The following is a 17599-nucleotide window of genomic DNA, read 5'->3' as shown; positions in this document are numbered from 1 at the left end:
CAACCCTGTAGGAGGACCAACAGTCTCAATTATCCTGGACCCCTGAGATCTCTCAGACACTGGACCACCAACCAGGCAGCATGTATTAGCTGATATGAGGCCCCCAACACATTATTATGTGGCCCCAGAGAGTTTAGAGGTCAGGTGGGGTGGGGTGGTAAGTGGGAGGACCCTCCTCATGGAGACAGGGGTTGGGGAGGAGGTATGGGATGTGAAACAGTCAGAGGATGGACGACAGGGGTGGGGGTGGGGATAAAATCTGGAGTGTAAATAAGCAAGTAAAATACTAAATAAAAAAGAAAATTTTAAGTTTTAAAATGTCCTATGATACTTCACTAAATTATTTGTTCATGTTTTGGGTACTTTGTCAAAATAGGAACATCTTGCTTTACCTTACCTTTGAACTTCACTCATCCATTACTGCTGTATAAGTTTCTCATGTATATTTAATGAACTTGTACTATGTTTGGAAATCCTTGATATAGACCCTGATTCTTCTGTAATAGTGTCATCATTGCCCTTACATCTCCCTACAGTTGATATTTGCATAACAATAACTACATACCTGCTCCATGGAAATACTTTTATAAATTACTGTTTGATTCCACTCAGGATTAAGACTTTTCTGGACATATTTAGTCCTTCTCTTGTACTCAGCACTAAATTGGAAGAGAAGAAAGAGTTATTTTGACATTTTACCTTAACTGATAACTTCACAGTCAAAGTGAAGGGCATACAGCATTTGCCAAGTCTTTGGTCTCACATCATTGTGTAATCATTTCACCTTCCAGTTTGAAATTCAGTCTTAAATTGAACACACCATGACAGTTTGAAATACATCGGCGGTTTGGAGTTTCACTTGCACTACTGGGTATGTCTTGAAAGAAATAACTGAGTATTTGAAGTATACTATTAGATTTTTCTGAATGCATGAGGTATTTACATTAACTATATATAACATTGATATCTTTTTTGCTTCATAAATAATAATATAGTCTTGAACTTTCTAAGCATTTTACATCCAATCCTGTCAGCCAAGCAAAATTGTCTTTTACCCCCTGAAACATAGTGATATTAAGAGATGGCTATTGTAAGATACACATACAGGTGTGATCTGACCATTTGTTGGTGGAAATCTGATTTCAGAGTCCTCAGCCGTATAGTTGGTTTTGACCCAACTTGGCCCACATTAGACCCCGTTTTGTTTTGTTTTTAAGAAAGAAAGAATAAGGCACTAATTGCGTTTACAGAGAAAAGGAAGACAAATGGTTCTTATAACATGAGATTTTGAAAACCTCCCCAAGGGGACATTTGAAATGCCCTCTAAAGTATGGAATTTACAATAGTTATACAGCAGGTTTGAAGGCTTTGTGCCACTAGTTTATGTCAAAATTAAAGTTAATTATTGCCTTCATTCATTGCAACTTGGGGCAGTTCAATGAATCCCCACTTCTTCCATGGCCTCTGAGTAATCATTAGAAACATATATACTATACATTTAACAACTTATACTGAAAACCTGTACAAATTAAGTCTAGCAGCACATGGACAGCCAGAACCGGACTAGTGGCTGGACTAGGAAATAGCTGACTGTTACCTGTCCTTAGCAGATGGTGATGCCATAGGCAAGGCTTTCCTTAACTTTGTCTTTCCTGGATTTTCCATCTTAATTCACATCTTATTGATTAAACAACACTTTATTTCTGGTAGGTGTCAGTTATTTACTAGGAAGCCCCGATTCTTGTCTAAAATTACAAATTACTTTTCCTTAAAGACAGTGAAGACTCCATAACTCTCCCACTCCAGGAGAATCTGATGTAATTATTCTGTGATAAATCTAGAACATGGTGATTTCTGAAAGCTGTAATGAAATATGTCATGAAGTTTGTGTCTCACCAAATCTCACATGTGATTCTAGTGACTTCTTACTCTAAGCATCTTATTTGATTGTATGAAAATAAGAATAGGATTTGCTGAATGTCATTCAAGATCTTAGATTCTTTGGAAGAAATGCTTACATAATGGTTGTAACAAACAGAATTACCAGGAAGTTATGAGATCGTACATATATTTTGCCCATAACTTCATCAATATTTAGTGAAGCTTAAGATATTATATATACACCCAGAGTGTTTCAATTCTCCTAATTCAGTTTTTATCCCAGAGAATTTCTCCCATGTGTACAAAAGAAATGTATTTAAGAATATTTATAAATATTGTTTCTGCTAAAATAATAAATGAACACATAGTGCTTGTGTATTTAAACAATAAAATATGAAGCATCAGGAAGAATTTAATCAAATTCTTGAAAATGTTTTGTTTAAAGTTTTACAGAAAAATAAACAGGTCAAAGTTAACTTATCACTATGTGAATTTAAAATCATTACATATATATATATATATATATATATATATATATATATATATATATANATATATATATATATATATATATATATATATATATATATATACATACATACATACATACATACATATACATATACATGAATACACTTGTATGTAAGACATACATATCAATATCACAGGAAAGCTTAGGAAGTATAAATATTAAATTCAATTTAGTTAATATTCTAGGTGGGTAAGGTAGTAGTTTTAAGGACTCCAAATGTACCTGAAATATATTTTCTATTATTAAAACAAATGAAATAAGTATAGCAAAATGCTAAGATGATAATTAGATAGTAATCCCATAAGCATTTCTAAGGTGTAATTTTCAGTAAACTTGAAAGGTATGATTCCCAAAACTGAAAATTACTAGGCATGGTATGTTTCTTTTTCTTTTATGTTTGTTTGTTTGATGATGGTATGGGAACAATTAATATGAACACTTTCAACTTAACAGATGATTGTGCCCTAGAGGAAACATAGCCATTCCTCTAGCTGCTGCACTTCAGCCAGGGGAAGACTTACAGAGTTCTACATTTTTGTGTGACATGGACTTAGTTATTGAAGTGGTGAAATCAGGAGCCCACCACAGCAAGATAAGATACAAAATTTGATGATAACCAGTAATATTATTTATTAATATTCTAAAATAGTGTATATATATATATATATATATATATATATATATATATATATATGGCAAAAAGGCAAATGAAAGCAGGTTCTTTCATTAAGTTACAGCTATGCCTTAAACTAAAACCATTTATAGTGCTGTCATTTTCCAAAGGATTGATCAATCCTTGGACTTTCTTAATTCATAAAATATAAATAAACTAAAAATTTCACATCCACACTTAGTAATTCTTGTCACTTCTACATCTAGGAAAAAATATTAAATACTAGTTCTCTATCAGAAACCATGCATCTCTATCATGAGGACAACTGTGATGGTAGTATATTATGATCATATATTGTTTTCGAAAAGCAGTTCCCAGTCACACTGAAATAATAAATAACCTTAAGTTCTGACTAGAGCAGAGCTCTAACTGCTTTGTATGTGCGAATCCACTGTACCTTAAAGGCTTCCTTAGGCAACAGGCTCCATTTATTATCTCATTTAGTAGGTAAGAAGGATTTAAGCTTAGACTCGAAGCCTTAGAGGAATTAAGATGTGCTTGTAAGGCTGCATGGGTATTAGGTGGTAGGATGAGGATTTAAGTACAAAGAAATTCCTTATTATTTAATCTTAAGTATGTTATATGAAATTAACTTATGAAAATATCCAAAAGCATCACTTATTCATCTGTTTTCTTAATAAGCTTTATTAGCTAAAGTGTGTACCATGTCTCTATAATATAGTTCCTATACCTCAATTTATGTATAATACAAGTTATTGTCACAACAAAAGAGATTAGAACATGTTTAGAGTTGCATAGAGATATTTGAGTGGTATGGGGTATTCAAATTCTATGTAACAATGGAGATGAATATTAAAGGTATTTATCTGTTAACAGAGTCAGAAGTAATCTACGTAGCACAGATTTAAAAATTATATTAGTAGAGTATCATGTTCTTACTGAATTTGATGCTCCGATTCTGTTCAGACTCAAGCCCCTTTCCACAGCTTTATTTTTTGTTTGGGAAAATCATTTGTATTATCATTATCCGGCTTACCAAATGTTCTTCTACAGAGCATCTCTATAATATTTGTTTCATGTATCAATAGATGAAAATAACTGTACAAGCTAAGGCACAAAAGTACACAGGAAATTAGACATAAGAAAAATCTATGTATGAAATTCTCTGCCACCTGAAACTTTTCTATATTTGTTCATATTTATTTTCGAATATTTATATATTTGAGATATAGAGTCCACGAATTAACAAATCTGCTTCTGAAGTCCTGTCAAGTAAAATGGAAGTGAGTTTCACCTGATCTACAAACAGGAACACTAGCATCACTGTCTGATATTTATAAAACAAAATCATATTTTCAATGAACAAAAGTGTATCATCCATGTAACGTAGAATGCTAGTTATTTGGTGAGCAAAGGCCTTATGTCAGTGTTAGTCTATAAAGTCCCAAACTGTTCCTTTTCAGACCCTGTTCATTCCATGCATTAAAGATGCGAAACCCAAACCTATTCCTTTTGTTTGTTTGTGTTTTGGTGTTTGTTTCGAGACAGGGTTTCTCTGTGCAGTCCTGGCTGTCCTGGAACTCACTCTGTAGACCAGGCTGGCCTTGAACTCAGAAATCTGCCTCTGCTTCCCAAGTGCTGGGATTAAAGGCGTGCTCCACCACTGCCTGGCCCAAACCCATTATTTGTGTGTGGGTTTGAGTTCTTGCCATTTCATACTGTGCATCAAGATTTGAAAAACTTACTTGCTTCAAAGTCTTGCAGCATTCGTCATCATCTGAGCTACAGCCAGCTTCATCTCTACTCTTAAATCCTGTAACTCCCTACAGTGATCCTCTGCTTCTTGTTTCTAGACTTCAATTTTCTCACTTTAGCAGTCTAAGATTTGTTCCCTTCCTTCTTGATAGAGCCTTTTCCCTCTTCTTGCTCATGAAACAGCAGCTGATTATAGTAGCCATGCACAGCTCTGCATATCTCTGACTGGGCATTAGCAAGCATGGACTTTTTTTTTTTTTTTTAACACTTTGATAGCTAGTGGAGGAGTCATTTATGTTCCCACAACATCACAGCAACATTAAGAGCAGAACTCCACAGTCTACTACTGTAAAATCCCTTCTTGTTTTTGTTTTGCTTTTTTAAAAAAAATTTTTTTTTGCCATATGCTGTTGTTCTTGTAATTTCTTTCCCCTGTCAATGCGTCCATTGCTTTCTTTTTGCCTCTTAAGGGGGTGAACTGGGTGTCCTGTTTAGACTTCAGCTACTCTTCTTGACTTTCCAATTCTCTTCTTTCCATCCCCATGTTGGCCCCCTTTTCTGGTCCTGAGCATGTGTCTGGATCCTGATTGAATGTATTCAAATCCATTATTTTCTAGCCTTGCTTCTAGATCTTGACTTCTTGTTTCTGATTTTGGGTTACTATTTTGATCCCTATCCCTGGACTGAAGCTTCTCATTTCTAGAATGGTAGCTTTCATGGGATGCAGATGGTAAGTGGCTTCTGCCTCAGGATTTCTGTTCTGTGGGCTTTCTTCATTTTTAAATGGACTTTCTTGCTCCCTTATTTGTTAGAAGATTGCTCTTTGACATTGTATGTCTGACTTCTGTCTTAGTGGATTCATCTTTGGATCACATCCTCTTACTTTTATTATTAAATAGGCTTCCTGTTTGACTATCTGAGATTGTAGCATCTTCAATTCAGCCTCTTTGCTCTATAGTTCACTCTTTGCTTCTTCTCCAGCATCTCACTTTGTGTTTATGTCCTTCGTTATCACATTCTGAATTATGATCTTGAATAATAATGTTTTGAAGCTCTAGAAGAAAGGAATACACTTGAAGGCTCCCTTTTCTTTCTCTGTCTGGGGATGTCTTTTCTTGGGCTATTTATCTTGTTCTGCATCACTAGCCTGAGAACCTAATTAACCTTCCTTAGTGGAAAATAAAGAGGTAAAAAAAGAAAACAAACCAAACAAACAAACCAAATAAAATCCTCCAAACATGTCCTGCCTCTCAGTATTTATCCCCTGAGGTCCAGAGCACTGGAATTACAGACACTTGCCATCATACCCAGTCAAGTCCAGTTTTCGGTTAAATTTTGGTAAGAGGCACACAATAGGTTGGAGTCTTGGCAGGTAAGGCAGTATCTCTGCTTGCCACAACCAACAATAGAGGGCAATAGGAAGCTTTAATAAATACTACGTTCCACAGTAAACAAATACAAAACTAAAAAAACAAACAAACAAACAAACATTTTTTCTTTCTTTTTTTTTTGAGACAGAGTTTCTCTGTGTAGTCCTGGTTGTCCTGGAACTCACTCTGTAGATCAGGCTGGCCTTGACCTTAGAGGTCTACCTAAGGTCTTCTCCTAGGTGCTGGAACTAAAGGCTTGTACCACCAGTGACTGGCTAATACCATTTTTATTATTTAAGAATTTCAAATGTATGTGTGTGTGTGTGTGTGTGTATGTATGTGTATGTGTATATGTATATAGAATGTTTTGATTAAATCACATTCCATCCTCTCCAATTCCTCCCCTCTCTACTCTTCTCTTACCCAAATTTATGTTTTGTTTCATTTTTCTCTTTAACTCATTCAGTGTTGCCTTCATGAGTATGCATGTAGGGCCATCTATTAGAGATGGGTAGCCTCACAAGGCTCATACCTGAGAAAAGCTGACTCTGTTGCTCAGCAGCCATTACTAGTAATACTGCCTCAGCTAGGCTGAGAATTCATGAGCTATCCATGCTGGGCTTTTGATGATCCACTGCAGGCCTTGTGTCCTTTCCACAGCTTTGATCACCTCATTTTATGAATCAAAGCAATCCTCCAGCAGATCTTTTCTGGCTTTACTTCTTTTCCTCTTTCAGTTAATTAATTAGTCTGTAGGCAGCATGCTATTACATATCCCAGGCTGACCTTGAACATGAGACCCTCCTGAATAATTTCATTGTTTTATATTTCCTGAAGAGCCTTCTTTTTAAACACTTGTTTACAGCGACCACTTTCTGGTAATTTTGTGCATGAGGCTACAATACTGTGTTGAAACTTCATATAGTTGATAGATTATCACAATTTAAAAAGCTATGCTCAAATGTCTGCATTCCCAAACATGAGCAGCTGCACTAGGGTTCTTGAGTATAAGCGTAAATTAAACCAGAAGAGAAAGAAAGAGGCTATTCTCATTTGCCTTTCTTGTTAGAGGGAAGAGTATATTAATCATATCACATTATGGCAATTAGGTCATGTTAAATAATCCAAGGTTTACAAATATGTGAAAATACAAAATCAGTTCATCAAGTGAACATGGCAATTTCATCTTATAGCATGAAATAGAGGCAGGACTGGGCAGAGCAGAGGGAGGAAAAGTTGGTGAGAATGTAGTATATGCAAAAAGAACACATTTTTTAAAAATGGAAAAACCCTACAACTGTGACTCTTTGATACATTTTAAATCTTTCAAAATAAAGTCAGCCTTGGACATCATATTCCAGTATTTGTTTCAAATGACAACACATTTGTTTCAAATGGTTGCTAACAATGGTGTTTAATGAAAATCTACCCAGTCATTGTACTTATAGTGATAATTAAGACTTGTTAGAATTATAGCAAAATCTCATTAATGAGAAAACTTCAGTTTTTCCAACAGGATGATGAAAGAAAAGTGTGTGTGTGGGGGGGGGCTTTTCAGTATGTGAATTTCCTTTTTGAAGTTACCACAGCTTATCATAATTGTATCATCAAGGACATAGGGCATTTGTCATCTTTCCTTGGCTTTCTCTCATCTCTATCTCACCTGACCTCATTCTTTTCATAGCATATGGGCATATTTAGATGAAGCTGTAGACAACTAAGTAAAAAAGAGAAGATAAAACTGGATCAGTGTACATTTATTAGTGTAATAGGATTTTCACAGTTTTATTCATTTTTATTATTTTAATTTTATGTGTATGAGTATTTGGCATACATCTATGCCTGTGCAGCACCTGTATGCTTAATGTACACAAATGTTGAAGTGGATGCTAGACCCTGTGATGGTGTTAGAGAAAGCTGTGAGCCACCATGAGGGTGCTGGCAACTGAGTTCAGGTCCTTGGGAAGAGCAGCTTGTCTTCTACCTGCTGAATAATCTCTACATCCCTCATTATATTATTCTTAATACATTATATTTTTTTATTGAAGAAAGGTTAATTTCCCTTCTTGACATTACTGTAAAACTATTTTGTATAACTATTTACACACACTTTTGTCTCTTATTTAACTGTCATTTTCTACTATTATCAGAAGTAATAATAACAACTGCAACGTTACTGATTATTACGGATACTATGTTTCCCACTTTTGGTTTATTACTAAGCATATCACACATGCACACATGGAAGGGAAAGAGGCTATTCTCATTTGCCTTTCTTGTTAGAGGGAAGAGTACATTAATCATATCACATTATGGCAATAATAATGCACACATATGCCTATGAGGAAGTTATTATTATTATTATTATTATTATTATTATTATTATTATTAATTATGCAAGGGAACACAGTCCCCTCATGGCTTCTAAGTGACAATGCTAAAATTCAAACCCAGCTTCTTAAGGTACCCACTTAGTGACTTCCATGGTCATTTCAATTCCCTCTGACCTTGGTAGTTTTCAAAGATATAACGAAATTATATATGGATGATATCTTAACTTTTTAACCTTCCAAAGAGTAATCAAAATAGACTATGCTCATTCAGTCATTACAATCAGTACTTAACTATGCTCCCCTATAAATTAAATGCAGAAAATCACCACCTTGATAATGCTCCATCAGCTTTCTTAGACAAAAATCAGCGAGATTACAAATAAGGAGACTGATAATGTGTGTTCTAAAGTGTAACAATCTATGAAATGGAACTAATTTCACGTATCAGCACAAGCAACTCAGATTATGTCCACAAGAGAAACTAGCCACCATGGGGTCTGTGTTCATAGGTTGATAATGATAGGGCTCTAAGGGATGAAGCTACTGAGCACCAGTAAGGATAGGATGATAGATCCTAGTGTTGAATATACATGCTTATATCTTAAAAATCAGAAACAGGCTATTTTGGGTCATAGCTTTCCAGGATTAATAAAAATGTCATACTTAAATACTGTAACATTAACAATACGGCTGAGACTAAACTCCTTACCATCCTACTAGTAAAGATGGTACATGACCAAAGTGGAAATTTCTGGTTTCTTTGGGGACTTAATTGTGTTATTTGATGTTTTTCTGGAAGCTATCTTATGTGGGGATGTTTTGCTGAAACAGACAAATGAGAGGATATTTTGCTGAAGCAGATACATGAGAAAATGTGTGATTTTGGAAACAGGATTAGCAGAACACAACTGACAGTGAATGATGCTCTTGCATTAGTTTGCCTTGCAGCACATTGCTGGTCTTCGCTGATCATCTCTTGTTGTAACTTCATAGAGAGGAACATGCCAAAGAACTTCCCATGGTATTCTGGCTACTTCTCGCAGCTTACACAGGATTGTGCCAATTCAGCAGAGCCTCATGGTTTATTCTGGATTGAGCTTCTTCTACTGATTTGTGTTTGGTGTTTGCCAATTAGACTGGACTGCTGCTACTGATTCATGTTTGGAATCGTCCCAAAGAACTACTTCTAAACATGTCTACACCCACCTTGTCCCGTTAAACATCTTTCTCTCCTACCTTTGGTCTGTGGGCTAGAAGGGAAGTTTAAACATTTAAGAACTCTAATTAAAGTAGGTTTTGAAAATTCTAAACCTACACATGAGTCTCTCCAGTTAAACAACACAGTTATTTTATAGGGCAGTGTGTGATGTGCAATAGGATATTCTGGGTTATGTCTTGAGAGGTAGTCTAGGTTGGTAAGACAGTAAAGCAGCTTATAACGAATCAGAGAAATTTCCTAGTACTAAAATCAAAGAACAGTGTCTATGTGATTACTCGTACATTATAGGAAGCTAATATTTACCTTCCAGTCACTTTGTGGAACAGAAGACATAAAATCATGAAAACATTGCAATGGAGAGTAAGGAAAGAATAAATCTGACATTATATTTAAAATGAAAATGTATTTCTTCATTTGTAATAAGATATGAGGACAGCGTAAGCTGTGACTGTCACATAAGCAGGTAAATGAGATTCAGCACACAAAATACAAGTACAAATGGCGATTAAATTCAATTTTAGGGTGAAATGTCCTCATCTTTCTTTTCTGTTTTTAATATTTTCTATTTTTCTGTGTCCTAATGCAAATTGGTCAGAACTATTTGCTGCTGGCCTAATTCAACAGACATTTATTTGGAGAAAAATAAAGTTATAACCCAAGTTGAAGTATTGGTCCATGTACTTAAAAATGCACAGAGTATAACTCTAGGCATAACAGAATAGTTGGCACAGAAGGAAAACTGATTGTACCTTGCATTCTGGACAACCATGACTTGACTGCATTGATTCCAGAAGCCAGAGTGAAGAATACAACAGGAAAGAGGGAAAGACAGGAAGAAAAAAGTTAATAGAAATAGACAGGAAATATGAGAATAGCAATCACAGAAGCGATATAGAATGCAACTGACTTGAGACAGAAGATAATCATTGAACTACAGTGAACAACATTTAGATGTCTAATAAATGCTTTTTGCGTAGTTATTCAGTATTCAGTGATTAACTAATGATAGGGTAGGAATCCAACCTACTTGCTACCTAAGAGCTGAATCCTGCCTTATGAGGGAGGGTTAGAAGAAGGTAATATGACAGTAATAGTATAAGGTGTGCATTCATTGACATTTCCTTATATTTTTTAAATCATTTGCAGCTAAGTATTATAGAACAGGCTGAAGTATTCAGGTTACTGTCTATCTGTTCAGCTTATTCAACTTTCCACCACAATCAATCAATGCATAGGTATAAGAATTGTTGTGTATTACTATACTACTATAACCTATACTACTACAGGCTACTGTTATGGAAGATGAAAAAAAAATTAATCCATTTAAAGACACAGAAAAAATTCCTTGAGTTATTTCCTATAACTTCTTAATAAAAAAAACAAACAAAAATTGTCATGGAAAAATAAAAATAAAGATATTTTTATTATTTGTGTTATTTTTGTCATACTCCAATCAAAGGATGTGGCAAGACTGTATGTACAAATTTGTAACTGTTTGTCATTGTAAAATTTACACCTTCAACTATGTCTGCAAAGTTATTTATGGTCATAACATATGCAAATATAACATACACTCATTAATTAATTAAAATAATCATAAAAGATTCTCTTTCCTGGGACATGTGGTTATTTTATTGAGTTTATGTAGAATTATTGATGATTTAAAAATGCTTAAGAAACTAAAATCAGATCAACCATTAACAGTTCTAACTTGGTAAAGAACCTCTTGCAGCAAGGGTATGAAATCAGATCCTGTACACTATTAGTCCTATACTGTCTCTGGATTACCTGATTTGCTTTTATTGACAAACTAAAAATTACGATTGTGCGCTCAGTAAAATGGAATATCAAAGACATTGGGAGCTGCCAATGGTGACTGAGTGAATATACAGCAGATTCACTGCAGTGCATAATCTAACATGGCTCCTCTTCAGGCATCTCTCATGCTCAGAAAACTTTTTCATATTGTTTGTTTGCTTTTAAATCTGTTGGCACTTTACAGCACATAATGTATCTTAGAGGAATGTTTGTTGTGGGTTGGTACCGTGTTCTACAAAAACCAATTAGGTTCTCAACCAACTAGAAATCTTACGAAAGGTTTTGTTAAGGAAATTATTTGTGAAATTTATTTGAATTATCATGCAAAGATATATCCTGAAATATTTGCAAAAAGTGTTAATTGCTAGGATTTCTTTCAAAATAATATGGATGTAGGAAGTATGTAAGAGGAAAAGTAAACTCTAATTGGCTAGTAAGTGAAAACTTTTGAAGATGAAGGGTGGTCAGTTACTGCACTACCCTCTCTCTCTATTTCTGTGCTGTACTTAACAATTCCCAAGCAAAACTCAGTACTCAAGTGTCACCTCCACATTAAAGAAAAATTAAACCAGTGCTCCTACTAGCTGAGAAAGTTTCTCAACATAACTCCATTTGTTTACTGCTCATGGTTATACCACATTAGCTTGGGCAATAGTTTAGGTAAAATATAATGATTTGTAGAGGTCAAATCTCTGTTTTAAAACCTTTTTCAAGTACTCATTGATATATCGGAACACTGGTATTAAAATTAATCATGTGATTAGTTATTATACAGCCTTAAAGAAAACATATCACTTATTTAGTATTTTTATTTGGTGCTAGGGAATGAAAGGCTCAGTTATGTGAAACACACACTCTACCATGAAGTTAGACCCAAAGTCCAGTGAACTTTCTTCATATCAACAGAGTATATATCCTACAAAATAGTAAATGAAACATCTTTAATTTATATAACAAAGTCATTGCTTCAAGTGTTATTTATTTGTCACTATTTTTGACATATTGATTTGGAAATGTGTACATTGATCGGGTTTCATAAAGCCATTTCGTGGCCATCAAAATATAGGGTAATAATACATATATTTTGTAAAAATAAACAGTAAAGAAAGTTGATATTATAGTGAATTTAGGGAGACAAGTTGTAGGCATAAGGTTTTTGAGCACTGTGTAAAGGTTATCCTGTGTTATTCAAATGCTAATTTCGATGCCCTACTATCTTGTTTCAATCCAGACAGAGCATTGCAATGCTTACATCAAGAATATCCTGTCTCAAATTTGTGTAAACAATTCTTACCATTTATTCTCTGCCTTGTCAACAAAAGCTAATTGCCTAATGGTAAGGCAGAAGAGAGGATAAGCTGGAACTTCTGCCAGGCAAGAGAATGACAGGGTAGGGGTGGGGTGGAGTGGGGAGGGGGATGGGAGAGTGTGGGTTGGGGAGGGTGGGTGAAGGTGAGAGTGAGTGGGCAGGGAGTTAAAAGCAGGAGTCCATGAGAACTCTGTTTAAGCACAGAAGGCTCTAAATGATTTTGGCTGGGAGGTAGCCAAATTAGGGGATTAAGATAGATCAATTGATTGCTCTGGCATAGAGGTAAAGCTTAATGTAAATCTTGGTCTGTTTGTGTCATTATTTGGGAATTAGATAAGATTTAAAATAAAGCTGCCATATTAATTTACTACATACATTTACATTAAAATTCACATTTACAACATGTTAGTTCTTGAAATCTGCTACAATTTCTTAGGTGATTTTAGAGTTATAGTCTGAGTACATGACACAAAAATGTTTCTCCACAATAAAAATGCTGCTTACTCTCATGGAGACTGGCTTTATTATGATCTTTGCTCTCACCACTGATAACATAATTTAAATTTTTAATTCAACCTTATCTACTAATTAGAGATGACTATGATGGCAAAAGTAAACTAAGGACAGTGTAAGAAGGACAATACAATTTAGGTTTGTACATAAAAGAATGGTAGATAATATCAGGATTGTTTAGACCGTGAGATGAAACACTCAGAAGACAATGAGTTTCACTTACCCTCGTCCTGGAAGTAAGTACACCTTAACAAATGGGTCAGAGTAGCCATTGTTGTCTCTGGGGACTAGGTTTCTTGCTTGAAGAATATGTATTATAAGATTTCCAAGATCATAGTTGATTTGAAGCTTTAAGGTGTAGAAAACAATTCCATGAAAAAATAAAAACAAATGAAATAGTATCAGTTAATACTCTACTAGTTCTTTTAACATTTTATAAGAAATTACCTTCTTCATCTAGATTTTATTTGAAACTAAGCTGTTAATGCACAATTTAACTGGAAGGTCTTAGGCGTATTTGGATATGTAGTAAATATGCTGTTTATGGTTACTGGACTCTGCAGAGTAAAGAGTCTTGGTCTACCAATAATTAACTTAGAAGAAAAATCATACACTAAATATTTATTATATTTTAATATTGAAACTTTGTTTTTGGAAAATAATCCACGTCACTGATATCCACTATCACAATTATAAGGACTTTGAAAATAAAATAAATAACTTATAAAAGCATTAAATTAACAGCATTTACATTTTATCAAAAACGACTGGTGAAAAGAAAAGTTATATGGAGAAGATACTATTCATATTAAGATGTAAGATTTTAAAAAAAAGTATAGATTTCACTCTTCCTCTTTTCTCTAAAATTAAGCTTATAGTTTCTCTTTCTATGCCACTTCTTATAAAGTAAGCGACTAGGACAATGCTAACTTACGCTTTTGACTTTAGAAGATGTAGAAGAAAGAAGAATATCTCTACAGTACTTATTGGCTGATCATATTAACATCAAGGAACAAGATTTGTAATTCAGATAAACATTTGAGAAACTGTTATAACCCTAATTAGTATTTTTCTCTTTTATAACTGAAGTGTTCATTTGATGTCCTTCCAATTAAATCTTAACTACCTTTAAGTTTTCCCAAGAAATGGAAATGGAAAGATCTGTATTTCAAAGAGGGAACATATGAATAAAAATACTAACTTTTAAAAGTAATTCATACATCTAAGGTATGTATTTTTAAAAGTTAGTATTTTTAGATGAAATGCTCTACAGTGGGGAGAGAGAAATTGTAGAGTTCACCTCCAATAGAAAGACAGGGCATCAAGTGGAGGAATGGGGTTGCCATCCCACAGTCAAAAACTCCTAACACAGAATTATTCTTGTGTGAAAGAACTGCAGGGACAAAAATGGAGAAATGCCTGAGGAAAGAGAGGTCGAAGGACTGGGCCAAATTGGGATCCAGGTCAGGAGGATGTTCCAAGGCCTGACACTATTACTGATGTTATGGTGTGCTTACAAACAGGGACCTATCATGACTGCCCTGTGAAAGATCCAACAAGCAGCTGAAAGAGTCAGGTACAGATATTTACACCCAACCAATTAACAGAGGCTGCTGACCCCTGTGGTTGAATTAGGGGAAAGCTGGAAGAAGCTGAGGAGGAGGGTGACCCTGTAAGATGATTATTAGTCTTAATTAACCTGGAACCCGAAGATCTCTCAGATACTGGATTACCAACCAGGCTGCATACACCAACTGATATGAGGCCCCCAACACACATACAGCAGAGGACTCCTGGGTCTGGACTCAGTCAGAGAAGCTGCACCTAATTCTTGAGAGACTTCAAGCCCAGGGAGTGGTGAAATCTGGTGGGGTTGGTGGCATGGGAACATCCTCTCGGAGAACGGGGGTATGAGAAGAGGAGGTGTGGGACATTGAATAGTAGGAGGGGTGGGCCAGGAGGGGGATAAAGTCTGGATTGTAAAAACGGTTAAATGATAAATAAATAAATAAATAAATAAATAAATAAATAAATAAATAAAATCCATACAAAAAACAGATACATATGTTTACACTCAAAATGGAGTAAACAAAATGAGTCAAACCTTTGCTTAAAAATTCAGAATTAAAAACATTCTCATTTTGGCACTGTTTTGATCTGGATATATTTTCCAATAGAAATGAATCTTTAGTTGAGCTGTTTAGCAGAGAAAAATCTAGTTATCTCTGAGGGCCATGAAAAATGTGTAAATAAGAAAGTAATGTGTCCTAAGGGAAAAGCGAAGGCATGAATTTTGAAAGTGTGTGCTGTGTAACGATATAGGAGCACAAAGGTTAATAGTCCATAGTTAGCTTTCTCTGGAGTTCATGTCCAAGTGACACTGCACCTAAGCTGCTTCTCATTGACATGGAAACCTTCATGCTACTTCAAGAGACTCAAAATTTCCCCATTCATTCATAGAGACTTCAAGGAGCTCAGGTGTCAGACCAGAGGAAGCACCCTCACACACAGAGGTTCCAGTGCCTACATCTTTATGATTACCATTCTATGTGTGCCGTTGCCATAAGGATCTGCTGCACAACAGGGGAAAACAAGTCAAACACCAGCTTTAAGAATATTTGAGTTCAGTGGTTCTCAGCCGGCGCAGTTGTGATGCAAACCTCTGTCTCCAACAATATTTACATTACAATTCACAACAGTAGCAAATTATAGCTGTGAGGTAGCCATTGGGATACTTTTATGGTTGTAGGTCACCGCACCATGAGGAACAGACTTTCAGAAATTAAATAGATAAATGTTAAAACCAAAACAAAAAGGTGATAGAAGTATGTCATGCAAAGCTTTCCATACCTGAATCTCTCCTGTGATTGGGTGAGAGGCAGTCTTGGTCACATCAGTAGGCTGAAACATCGAAGACCACATGCTACATTAATAAACAAAGTACTCATAGGTGGTCTACTTTTAACTGTCTTTCGAAATTCACTTGTATTATAGCATGCTGCCTGCAAAATACATTTTACCCTTTTGGTTGCTTCAGAAGTAAAGTGCTTGCTTATAATTCTCATAGTTGCTTAATTTTAGAACACACAAATCCATTTTTCATTTTAAAAAACCTGTTTTATAGCCATGATTTTATGTCAGCAGTATTTTTAATTACTTAGACAAAACTGAATGCATTTAGTTTAAAGTATTTAGAGATTTTAAAGAGCGACATAGTAATGAGACAGTGTTTAAATAAGACTGTCTAGGAATACAGAAGCTGGGATGAAAGTCGTGATCTGTGCCTCTCTCCTTCTAGCTCCCTGCACGGTGAAACACCTAAGTAACCTTTTCCTATGACCAGACTGCCATTAATTAATATTTATCTTTTCAGATAAGTTTTCATTTTTCCTCATAACTCTTTAGACAAATAAATCTTTCAATGCGGGTAAGAAAGTGTTCTAGCCAGGCATGGTGTCACAAGGCAAAGGTGAGTGAACCACGGTGAATTCATGGCCTGCCTAGTCTAGTGGGTGAGTACCTGGCCATCTAATTCTATACAGTAAAAATTCTGTCTCAAAATAAATTGATAACTAATAAAATTAAAGAAAGTGATTTTTGTGAGGTAATTCATGCTCCTTAACAAATGCTTTCTTATGTACTTGTTACATTTTTATATGTCTCTGGCCCCAAGTCTATCATCAGTCACCTAAGTGGAATAGCAGCCATCTTTAAACATCATTCCTATCTATTTATAAGTATGCAAAGCTGACTTTGATTTAGTAATTGAATGGAAAACTGCAATATCTACTACAGTATCTTTGTATACTTGTTTAGTTACTTTTTTGAAATTTATTCATTTTATTTATATAACTTCACTGTTGCTGTCTTCAGACACACCAGAAAAGGGCATTGGATCCCATTACAGATGGTTGTGAGCCACCATGTGGTTGCTGGGAACTGAACTCAGGACCTCTGACAGAGCAGTCAGTGCTCTTAACCACTAAGCCATATCTCTAACCTTTAGTTACTTTCTCAATATAGTTTTATTGTAGGATGAACATAGTAAAAAAGTAATTCTATTTCAAATCTTGTTTTAAAAGCTACTAAAGAATAAAATTAACTCAAGCTTTGGTGAAAACAAGAGGCTTACAGGTGTTCAAATCCATATCATTTAATGTTTAGCTCACTTATAATATATGCTTACTATTAACATCAAAACTATGATGGGGTTTCAAAGGGTTAACTGCTGGCCA

General features: G+C 35.0%; 1 protein-coding gene across 1 annotated transcript in view; it reads right to left on the bottom strand.

Annotated features, from left to right (window-relative positions):
• Positions 1-17599, bottom strand: part of Pclo (piccolo presynaptic cytomatrix protein) — a 317165-nt gene that overhangs the window by 62947 nt on the left and 236619 nt on the right. The window contains exons 15-18 of the mRNA XM_021190148.2: positions 16215-16265; positions 13588-13712; positions 10474-10500; positions 566-659 (exon numbers count right to left, since the gene is read on the bottom strand). Of these exons, the coding sequence (XP_021045807.1) occupies positions 566-659; positions 10474-10500; positions 13588-13712; positions 16215-16265 (297 nt within the window). The remainder of the gene's footprint in view (positions 1-565; positions 660-10473; positions 10501-13587; positions 13713-16214; positions 16266-17599) is intronic.

This window comes from Mus pahari, chromosome 2 (genome assembly GCF_900095145.1).
Source record: "Mus pahari chromosome 2, PAHARI_EIJ_v1.1, whole genome shotgun sequence".
NCBI classification, from domain to species: domain Eukaryota; kingdom Metazoa; phylum Chordata; class Mammalia; order Rodentia; family Muridae; genus Mus; species Mus pahari.
The sequence above is the reverse complement of the archived record's forward strand: the minus strand, read 5'-3'. Positions and strand labels throughout refer to the sequence as shown.